The following is a 12161-nucleotide window of genomic DNA, read 5'->3' on the forward strand; positions in this document are numbered from 1 at the left end:
ATTAGACTCTGGAATTCGTTGCCGGAGAACGTGGTACGGGCGGTTAGCTTGACGGAGTTTAAAAAGGGGTTAGATAGATTCCTAAAGGACAAGTCCATAGACCGCTATTAAATGGACTTGGAAAAATTCCGCATTTTTAGGTATAACTTGTCTGGAATGTTTTTACGTTTGGGGAGCGTGCCAGGTGCCCTTGACCTGGATTGGCCACTGTCGGTGACAGGATGCTGGGCTAGATGGACCTTTGGTCTTTCCCAGTATGGCACTACTTATGTACTTATGTACTTATTTATTGCAGCACAATTTGAGCCCTGCTGCTATAAAATCCCTGGCACTCAAGGCTGCAATATAAAAACTGCAGCCGAGGCACAAAGCTGCCCAAACTGGAGAGCTAGCTCGGGGGAGGGACCTAGCCACCCGGGTGTGACACCCCAGAGGGGACAATGGCAGGCACCACCAACCCCCAGCACACAGAGTAGTCCAGGCACAGGGATGCTCCTCAGGAACGACCAAAAGACCAGCCTAAAACTCTCAACTGATTGACTCCTACCAGACTGGCCAGGCTGCCTGTCTACCCTCTGCTGAGACTGAGAAAATACTGGCTTTTGTGGGATGGGCACAGGTTATATGTACATAGTTGAAGTTAGTGTTCTCAGTCTCCCTCTGCTGGTAGGCGAGCATAACCCACGCGTCTTGACCGGTCTGGAGGGTCGCTGAGGAAGGTAGTATTTTGTTAGTAGGTAACCCCTTATAAAATTATCCTCATTAAAAGCAGATGGTTTTGCAGTTGGTGGGGGAGAGGTGGGACAGGAAACCAAGCTTTTTAACTTGTCTGTGATAATTATCACCTCCAAGGGAGCTAAGGTATAATGAATTTAAAAAAAATACAAAAATAAAATTATTCTAAATATATTTTTTTGCATTACAGCTGTTTCTTCAGCTTGGCAAATAAGACTCTGGCATCCCATTGTTAGTTTGGGATTGTATGTTTCATTTGGAAAGCAATACTGGCAGAGAAATGCTTTGGTTTGTGGAAATGTGCCTGGTACAATATACAATAGGGAACATTTACACTACTTTTCATGATAGAGAAAAAAAAAAGGCAACACGCATTCTGTAAAGTTGCAATTAAAATAATTTGATGTTTACCTGTTTCACTGGGTTTTAGCTTCTGGTAGATAGTATCACAAACCACGTATGTTAGGCCTATGGACTCATACAGTACCGTCAGTTTGACAGCATATCAGCATCATGGTGAATTTCATTTGAAGAATCCTTCAGTGCTTGCTCTGAAACAATCAAGGCTACCTCTTTGTAACCTGGCTGTTTCTCTAATTAGTGACTGAAGAGGCAAGGAGAGCATTGCAGACCTTCATTTTAAAGCAGTGACAGTAGTAGATAAAATTCTGGGTAACCTCACTAGGGCCAGACCACTAGGGCTGTGCTCTGCAACATGAGGAACCAGCATTCAGTCTTCAATGCTGTTCTATACAACTAGCACTCACTGGCTGGACTTATGGCCCCATACTTGAAGGATTCTGGAAGATGGGATGGAGCAAATGAAGGCCACCAATGGCAGATTTTATTATTACTGCATTTATATCCCATATTTTCCAACTGACATTGTTAACTGGAAAATGTCAGGCCTGGTTCTGATATTGCATTTTTGGGCTAATGATTGCTTCCTGCACAAACATTTCTGAATGTGAATTGTTCCAAGACTATAAGCAGGTTTCTGGTAGTCTCTTCCCATAGACTGCTAAGAAAAACCAGCACTAAATTCTGCTACTAAACATGGTGACTGGGTAGATTGTGTGGCCCTCCTGACCCAAGAGACAAATGCTGAAATACTAATAACCACAACAAGAGATTCACCATTTATTTATTTTTTTTCATAAAAGTCCAGCAAATAAAACTATGTACAGTTATCCATGCATATTTCCAGTTACAAACACAGACATTTAAAATGCTCTAAAATCTGATTAAAACACAGAGTATGCACAATACTGGGGAGCAGCAGATCCAGAGGGAACAGGATAGCAACAGTATGGAGAACAGAGCTCCTTTAGCTTGCAATGTAATTGTGTTTATATTTTGGATGTTTGTTGTATCCAACTCTTTCCCCATTGATTAAACATTGAATCACCCACTCCTGCGATACCACAGGCAACGATAAGGCTTCTGCACACTTAAGAACAGAGGCTGGACATGACTTATCCGTGACAAGTACATCAAAAACACCCAAAGCGACATCTGCAGGGATAAATAGGCAAGATGTGTTAGTAAAGGGCAAATATTATCCAGCTTCAGCTCCAATTTAGTTACGTTTCAGTGAAAGTCAATCCAAACCTTAGAAGCTACACATCCTTCTAATTTTGGGTTGTTGTCAGTTATACATTAGGGAGCCACTTATAAGAACACTAGTAAAAAAAGCCCCGTTTCTGATGCAAATGAAACGGGGGCTAGCAATGTTTTGTTCTGTGTGCATGTGGGAGTGTGTGTGTCCCTGCCCTCTGGCCTCTCTCCCCTCCCCCCTCTGAGTCCTTCACTGTTACAGAGCCAGCGATTTGATTTCGTGCTCTGCTGTTTTCCTTCACTGACTGTGTTACAGAGAGGGCGGGGCAGACACTCATAGGGAAACCGGATATCTCGCCCCCTTCACACTTCCGGCTGGAGGCTTCATAGAACGTTGGTGTTGCTTTTTATATAGAGAGATAAGCACTGCCATATTGGGACAGAGTCCAGTATCCTGTTTCCAACAGTGACCAATCCAGGTCACAAGTACTGGGCAAGATCCCAAAAGATTTGGGAGAAAGATAAAATCTAAAACAGATGTTATCAGCTTATCTTAGAAACAAGCAGTGGATTTTCTCCCAAATCCATCTTAATAAGGGCTTATGGACATTTTGGAAATTAATCCAAACCTTTTTTTAAAATCAATTTCTATAACAATGGCACTGTACTATCACCAATATGTGGAAGTGTTTTTACTTTGATTTTAGTAAAAGAAAATAATACATTAGTCCAATATAAAAAGGTATCATCTTTATTTTCTTTTCTCTGTTTTGCTTTATGTCTATTGAATTGATTTGCACTTTTCTGACCACTGACAAGTCAGTTATGACCCATGAACTGCATAGCTAGAAGGCTCAAACTTAAAATGCCTGAAAGCTGCATCTTTACTTTCTGCTGAGCTGTAAATTCAAGGTCATGCTGATCCAGCAAGGACCACTCTTCCCCTCCCTGACAGAGTTGACTGACTCAGATATCACAAGGACACTAAGAATGTACACAGTTTGAAAGTGAAGATGTGTTGAGGTTACTAGACAAAACAATAAGACCTGGGTCCAGGACAGATTCCTGTAGCAAAATAGCACTACAATCTCCTGTGAAAGAAACCTTGGACTTGTTATAAGATGTTATGTTCCATAAACATTTAGATATTGCGTTCTGTATTCCATAACATTCAGATAGTGTTTTCCATTTTATTTAAATAATAAAGTAAGACCGAAATTAGCTGAAGCTGCAAGGCTGTATGATTTGGGAGGGGAAATGATGCCCAATCCACTGTATATGAACTGTAACACATTACCACTTTATCTATTATTCCAAATTTGATCTCTTTATACCTGTTTGCTTAATTCTACTATATCACTTATGTTCTTTATGTAATACCACTTGTATCTTTCACTCTGGAATGGGAATCGCCATGACGGATCAATGTAAGTCACATTGAGCCTACAAATAGGTGGGAAAATATGGGATACAAATGCAACAAATAAATAAGGCACTGTTGTATTTAGACGGAGGCTGAGATTATCGACAGTGAGTAATTCTTTGTCTCTCTCACTGCCTCTCATGACAAATTGTTATTGCCTTATTATTACCTAAATTGGTGAGGAATAAAGACTTTCCCTTCCAAAGGAACATAGTTTCTGTCTTTTCTGTCACCCCATATCTTGGGGGTGGCTGGTCCACTGTATCTTGGGGTGGGTGTAAGGAGGCAGAAACCCTATTGGTATATTTCTTATGGTAAGTAGAAGGATCAGAGAAAGAATTACCACCTACTATAGCCTTCTCTGAGACTAGGTGATTATCAGAGGGGACCATATAATCACAGACTCCACTATAAACACTATTACCTTTAAAAGTGGACTAACACGGCTACCACATTTTAAAACTTGGTTTCACAACATAGTGTTAGCATAAAATACCTCTACTTTAGTAGTATTTTATATTTAGTTTGAAAGCTTAAAATACCCATCACCCATTTTACAAAGCTGCGTGGCAATGCCAATATGGCGGCATTACCGCACCAGCAGCCTTGTAAAAAAAAAAAAGGGGGGGGAGGGGCTACTTAGGCCCTTTTACTAAGCCGCAGTAAAAAGTAGTCCACACTAGTTTTGGCGTGTGCTGGGCCACAGCACTGGGCTCCCACACTATCCCAGTGGTAGGGCCGATTTAGTGCACAGTAGCCCTACTGCACCTTTGTAAAAAAGGCCCCTTAGAGAGGTGTAGGGTTCTTGTCAGAGATCCCTGCAATCGACATTCTTTGCTCAGTTTCCAAATACCTTTGTTATACGCAGATGAGTCATGCTGCTTTACAGATGCAGCCCCCCCTGTCATGAGGACTTCAGACCACAGGTCCAAGAAGTTCTGTTGCTGGTCTGAAATCACAAGAAACTTCAGGCTTTGGAATGGATGCTGCCCATCGTGCCTGGAAAGAGAAGATTTCAGAAGACTCAAAATGTCCTTCAAAACAACAGACAGTATTGTAAGGTTGCCACATTAGTCCACTTGAATGTACAGAAACATAGGTTAAGACAAACATAGGACAGTATGTTTTTATTGGATTATCTCCTTATATTTTTTACTACTTTATCCAACATGGAAGATATCAGAGTGCCGTATTAGAAAATAAATGAGCAAATTCACTGTAAAGGAAAAGATAAATTTAACATTTTCAATTTCAAGTTAATCAGTAAGAAAAAGAAAGACATTACTACATATCAACCTAAGCATTTATTGTACTTATATATTATGTTCTAGACTTCTACAAATCTAAATTTTATAACCGCCTTTTTAGCAATATGTAAGCCACATTGAACCTGCCATACGGTGGGAGAATGTGGAACACAAATGCAATAAATAAATAAATATTTTTAAAATTAACCTTAAACTAATTTCTTATGCAGCTTTACAAACAGTTACTAAGGTGGTACACAGGCAATGAACAGCAGCACTTTTACAAATTACTATGCAGTCAAGTGTTGCATAGTACCATAGACAAGTCTGCATATAATACAGCTGTAATAGTCCTCTCCAACAATAAGTGGTCTTTAATCTCCTATTCAACCAAGAGGCCGTGGCATATGGATGGTACAGAGCAGCATGCAAAGATAAGTTTATTATTTTGTAAATTCACTTCAGTTCAGTGTTGTAGAAAGCATTCACATCAAACTTTAAAACTTAAAGGAGGTTGGAGGTTTTTGGCCTGTGATGATAAAGAAAGCTCCTTAGAAAGGAGTCTTTTTTTTTTTTGAGGATTTTTCCTCCAAATTTTCCTGTTTTTTTTTTGTTGTTACATTTGTACCCCGCGCTTTCCCATTCATGGCAGGCTCAATGCGGCTTACATGGGGCAATGGAGGGTTAAGTGACTTGCCCAGAGTCACAAGGAGCTGCCTGTGCCTGAAGTGGGAATCGAATTCAGTTCCCCAGGACCAAAGTCCACCACCCTAACCACTAGGCCACTCCTCCACTGTTGCTACTATTTGAGATTCTACATGGAATGTTGCTATTCCATGTAGAAGTCGGCCCTTGCAGATCACCAATGTGGCCGCGCAGGCTTCTGCTTCTGTGAGTCTGACGTCCTGCATGCGTGCAGGACGTCAGACTCACAGAAACAGAAGCCTGCGCAGCCTTCTACATGGAATGTTGCTAGTGGAATAGCAACACTCCATGTAGAATCTCCAATAGTATCTATTTTATTTTTGTTACATTTGTACCCTGCGCTTTCCCACTCATGGCAGGCTCAATGCAGCTTACATGGGGCAATGGAGGGTTAAGTGACTTGCCCAGAGTCACAAGGAGCTGCCTGTGCCTGAAGTGGGAATCAAACTCAGTTCCCCAGGACCAAAGTTCACCACCCACCACTAGGCCACTCCTCCAGTCCAACTTTTTGGTTGAATAGGAGATTAGAGTAAAGGCCACTTATTGCTGGAGAGGATTATTACAGCTGTATTATTAACGGTTATCCTCTTAAACTCGTATATTGGTGTAATAGAAGATTCTTTGTTTACTGTATGACTTTTGATGCCTATTTCTATTATAAATTTTATGGTATCTTGATTTTTTTTATACTACTAGGGTTTTCTATCCCACTAAATCCCAGTATTACAGGTTCAAAGCAGGTTAACAACAAAAGAAAACTTACATACACTAGATTAATACAATAAAACATTTTCTCATATATATCCTATAATCAGCTACCCACATGAACATCCCTTTTATTGCCAAACATAGCCTTGACTAGCCAGATCTTAACTTGTTTCCTAAACAAAGATGAACTTAAGTCGATTTGAAGAGGCAAACAATTCCAAAATTTCACTACAGCATAGCAATAGGATCCCTGCTGAATTCTTTTATGATTAATATTTGTAACAGAAGAAAAACATAAAACAAAATGTTTAGAATTACAACTTTCATATCGACCACCTAAAAGAGAAATCAATGATGGAACGTTGGCTAGCACATTCCCCGATAACATCCTAAAAACCAAACGTAACATACTTTATACGTAACTCCATCAGTAGCCAGTGTAAATCTTCCGGCTGCAGAGTCACATGATCAAACCTTGCTTTACAGTAAATTAATCTCACAGCTGTATTCTGCACCAGTCGCACTCTCTACAACAATTTTTCTGATAGACCAGTATACAGAGAATTACAGTAATCTAAGGACGACAGGATCACAGATTGAACTATTAGCCTAAAATGTTGCTGGAAAAGGTATAAACAAATTTAAATGCAACTGTCGTAACTTATAAAATGATTTCCTGACTACTGAGTTAACTTGAGCTTCAAAAGTCAGTGCAGAATCTAAATAAACACCAAGAACCTTTGAAATGGTATCTACATGAAAGAGCAGTCAGTCAGTAGTTGTGTAGTAGGAATCAAGAAACAGAGGAGGGATGGGGAAGATAGGCTCTTTCCAAACAATGGAGAAGACGTATGATTGTAAGTAAAAAGTAATGTTTATTACAACAACTTGACTCAACACAGCTGTGTTTCGGCGCCGTAGCGCCTTCTTCAAGAGTCTTCCAGAGGTTTTGACCGATGCTTTCATAGTTAACACACCAAAAATGTAAATGGTGCTTGAACAGTTAAAACATCAAAAGGCTATGCACTGAAGAGTACACAATTCCTTCTCTCCAAAGAGCATAACAGTACAAAATATCCTGTTTGCTCATAGTTTGTACTGTTATGGTCTTTTGATGTTTTAACTGTTCAAGCACTATTTAAACTTTTGGTGTGTTAACTGTCAAAGCACCGGTCAAAACCTCTGGAAGACTCCTGAAGAAGGCGCTACGGTGCCGAAACACGGCTGTGTTGAGTCAAGTTGTTGTAATAAACATTACTTTTTACTTCATACATCTTCTCCACTGTTTGGAAAGAGCCTATCTTCCCCACCCATCCTCTGTTTCTTTTTACTTTGTTTTGTGGGGATTAAGTGCACCTCCACACCTAGTGCGGTATTTTTTTGGTAGTAGGAATCAAATCTTTCTTTAGACTAAACCAAAGCAATTTTGTTTGGTCAGTGTCGAGCTTTAATCGTTAAGTCTGAGATCACCATTTAACCTGTTCAACTATCATCCTAGATATATCGAGATGTACCAGAATCAATAAAAATATATCAGCATATGATAAAAGCTGATCACCAGGGTGCAATACAATCAGATTTAACATAGTCATATACAATAATGGTGAAACTGGAAAGCCTTGTGGAACACCACATGGTGGTATCTAGTCTTCAGAACAGATCTCATCCTTCAATACCTTGTAATGTATTTCTCAAAAAGCTTTCAAACCATTGCAACACAATCCCAGTCACACCTATCTCTGATAATCTATACAGTTAAAAAGGTCATGATTCAATGTCAAAAGCTGCAGACACATCAAATTATAACAGAACTTGATCTCCTCTACTCAGCTGAGCTCTAACACAAGAAACCAATTCAAGCAGTAGGGTCTCCGTACTACAATAACTTCTAAAACCATGTTGAGATAATAGAACATTTACATCTGATAAAAACTGCTTCAACTGAGATGCAACCAGAAAGTCAATAAGCTTAGTAAGGAAAGGAATTCCAGCCACTTTAATGCGTTATGTGAAACTATTTGTATTATTTATTTATAACTAAAATTCACTATTTGAAACAGCTATGGCTATCAATCTGGGTACTTCCTTAAAATTGTGCTCCAGTGAAATTGGAAACAGATGCACAATGCTGGGGTCAACTGTACCACTCACTAAAGGCATCTTACCAAACAGTGCTAGCAGTCCGGCAGTTTGATAAAAGAGGCCCTAAGTCTTTCCTTCCCTGTCAAGCACTTTCTTAAAAGACCTCTTCTTTTCAGCCAGTTGGCTTCAGGATTACTATTTTTCCTGAATCACCAGTTTTGCTCCACCACAACAAAGCAGACTAACTTGGTACTATCAAGTCATGCAGTAAGTTCTTGTTGTACCACAGAGTCTTCAAAGGTCCTGCCCTCCAAAAGGATATAGAATTATGTTTTTCTTTTTTGGGGGAGGCACAACTGCACATTAAGGAAACATTCTATATACTCTCTACAGGAAGGAAGCACTACAAATATGTAGCCCTGTTTACCAACAGCAATACATTTTAATCAACAATTGCAATTCTGTGGCCAGGATGTTTTCTCCTAGTTTTGAACCTGGCTCGTACTAGGTCATGGTGCTATAAGCTTTTGTTCATTACTATCTAGGTCATCCATGGCACCAATTTTCAGCCAGCAGGCCACAGACTGCAACACTCTCTCTAAAACCTGATATACTGCATTCCTGAATTGTTGGAGCAAAACAAGCACTAGGAAGCATTATGAAGGCGACGAAACAGTGTGACAAGGCGGTGGCCGTAGCTAGAAGATTGCTAGGCTGTATAGAGAGAGGAGTGACCAGCAGAAGAAAAGAGGTTTTAATACCCCTGTATAAGACGTTGGTGAGGCCCCACATGGAGTATTGTGTTCAGTTTTGGAGGCCGTATCTTGTGAAGGATGTTAAAAAAAATGGAAGCGGTGCAAAGGAAAGCTACGAGAATGGTATGGGATTTGCGTTACAAGATGTATGAGGAGAGACTTGTTGACCTGAACATGTATACCCTGGAGGAAAGGAGAAACAGGGGTGATATGATACAGACGTTCAAATATTTGAAAGGTATTAATCCGCAAACAAACATTTTCCGGAAAGGGGAAGGCTGTAGAACTAGAGGACATGAAATGAGATTGAAGGGGGGTAGACTCAAGAAAAATGTCAGGAAGTATTTTTTCACGGAGAGATTGGTGGATGCTTGGAATGCCCTCCCGCGGGAGGTGGTGGAGAGGAAAACGGTAACGGAATTCAAACGTGTGTGGGATAAACATAAAGGAATCCTGCTCAGAAGGAAGGGATCCCCAGAAGCTTAGCTAGTGGTGGGAGGCAGGGCTGGTGGTTGGGAGGTGGGGATAGTGCTGGGCAGACTTATACGGTCTGTGCCAGAGCCGGTGGTGGGAGGTGGGGCTGGTGGTTGGGAGGCGGGGATAGTGCTGGGCAGACTTATACAGTCTGTGCCCTGAAAAAGACAGGTACAAATCAAGGTAAGGTATACACAAAAAATGGCACATGTGAGTTTATCTTGTTGGGCAGACTGGGTGGACTGTGCAGGTCTTTTTCTGCTGTCATCTACTATGTTACAATGAAGCATTATGAGCAACTCTGTATGTTTCTATATAGCAAAATATATGGATTCCTGAATACATGGCACTCTCCAGCATTACTGACTTGATGTTAATCTGCAGCCTCAGACTTTCCACCACTAAAGCAGGTACTTGATGAAGCCTCGACCTTGTATGCAGAAAAAAAAAAAAACTGCTGACAAGATTTTCAATGTTCTAGGACAACAAGGTTATCAGAACTGATGTCATGACTAGGACAGCCGGAGAGACGCCGTGGCTGGCAAAACTGCACATTGTTTATGAAACCCTGGCTTTTAGTCAAGGTGCCCCTGAATACGGTGAGACAATCATGTGGCCCCTGAAGTCACAACAATGGGGAATAATGTTATGTGTACGTCAACCACAAGGCCAGAAACTGCGTCAGCAGTACAGCTACAGCTTGCAATTTCTCTATAAATAGGGGCTCTTATCAGAGACAAAGGCTGCTGTGTTTAAATTCCATCCGAGGAGAAGACCTGCGTCTGACCAGACTGACCATCTGAGGAATAAGCTATTATCTGCATCAGGTCATATATGTGCCATGTACCTTTGTATTAGTGCTTTGTGGGGATAGAGTAGCCTGACTGGATTAGAATTCCATCTAGGGTAAAGTGCGTTTACTCTAAGCTATTTCTGAAATGAGATTGGTTTGTCTTCATTCCTGCCTTTCTTATATTACAGTTGCAGCTACTGTAAATAAAATAATTGCCCTATTTTTATAATATTTGGGTGTGGAGTTAGTTATTTCTATTGTTTTGGCACAGTGGGCTTGGATCTAAGGATAAGGGGAATTCATTTGCACCCGACACTTCACTCACTAATGTTAGTCTTGTTTGGGACCCATTTTTTATTTTTTAGAATTTATACTGTCAGGTACCCCCAATAACACCCCAAAAGTGTGTTATCTGTACTGTGCCTACAAAATATGGCCTTTTAAGTGTCAACACTGCAATTATTTACACTCCTGACCCTTGTGGGCCAAGTGCTACAACAGCACCTCTCTACTCTGGTTTCTTTCTGCTATTATTACTAACTTCTATAGAACTCTCTCCTTTGCTGTGTTTAAGCTCCATTCTTGTTCTCTTACAATGAATCTGTGATTTTCCAGCCCATTACAATTTTTCACTCTTGTGATACAGGATAATATTTATCTTTTTCTTCAGCTGCTCAGATGAAATAATTGGTCCTTACCATTCAAGTAACTTCTCCTCTCGGAGGCTGTATCCAGCTGGGAGGAGGTAATTACGAAAGTTTTGAAGTTGATTAGCATGGCAGCTGTCATGAACCCACACATGGGAAACACAGGGGATCCCACTGGCAAGGCACAGGAAATACTTTCTGGTTCGACAGTGCTGGTCTGCAATCAGGAGACATTTATAGGCTGCCTTACACTGGAAGGAAAGAAAGGTGTCCAGTCAGAAATACAAAAAGGACCAATACAGATACAGAAGTGGAGAGGAAAAAAAGATACAACAGTTAAGAGTCACCAAGCAAAGAAAGAACTGAAGACAGAAAAGAAATTAAGAAAGAGCAGGTACCAGTGAAGACGGATGGGAACAAAAGTACACATTCTTTAGGAAAGGGGAACAGTATTTACATTAAAAAGGAGGACACAGTCCTAAAGAGATGTTCATCCTCAAATGTCTCTTTTCATTCTAGAGAACTTGATTATTTTTAATTTTATTTCTAAGATTTCAAAAAAATATACGAAAGTACAAAACTTGATATTAGAAAAGTACATCCTGGGAAAAATAATTAGAAGAAACATAAATGCGACTCAGTTCACAATAGTGGAGGTGAACTAAAACAAAAATGTTAGTATCCAAGAAGGGAGGACTGGAGGACTAACCCCCCCTCCCCAAGTTGATACAGATAGATCTAAATTCTTGGCTTCTAACCAAAACGTAAGCTGTTCAGGGTCAAAGAAAACATCTTACTGAGGAAAGTGAAGTTACTTACCTATAACAGGTGGTCTCTGAGGACATCATCTCATGGAGCCCAGTGTGGACGCTGCCCAGCATACTCCCCTTAAGAGGCCTTTGGAAGCATCCTACTGTGCATACACAGGTGCCTTCCCACCCAATGTGTGAATCTAATGACATAGCTGGAAAAAGACAACTCCAAGGGAAGGATGATTTGTGAGAATGATTGGTCTGCTGTCCTTGAAGAACACTT

The 12161-nt window shown here is 40.5% G+C and overlaps 1 protein-coding gene across 1 annotated transcript in view; it reads right to left on the minus strand.

The window, feature by feature from the left end:
- Nucleotides 1–907: 907 nt before the first annotated feature.
- TP53BP1 (tumor protein p53 binding protein 1) overlaps nucleotides 908–12161 on the minus strand; it is a 154286-nt gene continuing 143032 nt past the window's right edge. The window contains 3 exon segments of the mRNA XM_030189634.1: nucleotides 908–2250; nucleotides 4569–4714; nucleotides 11178–11377. Of these exon segments, the coding sequence (XP_030045494.1) occupies nucleotides 2063–2250; nucleotides 4569–4714; nucleotides 11178–11377 (534 nt within the window). The 3' untranslated portion in view covers nucleotides 908–2062.

The sequence above is a fragment of the Microcaecilia unicolor genome, chromosome 1 (genome assembly GCF_901765095.1).
Source record: "Microcaecilia unicolor chromosome 1, aMicUni1.1, whole genome shotgun sequence".
Taxonomy (NCBI): domain Eukaryota; kingdom Metazoa; phylum Chordata; class Amphibia; order Gymnophiona; family Siphonopidae; genus Microcaecilia; species Microcaecilia unicolor.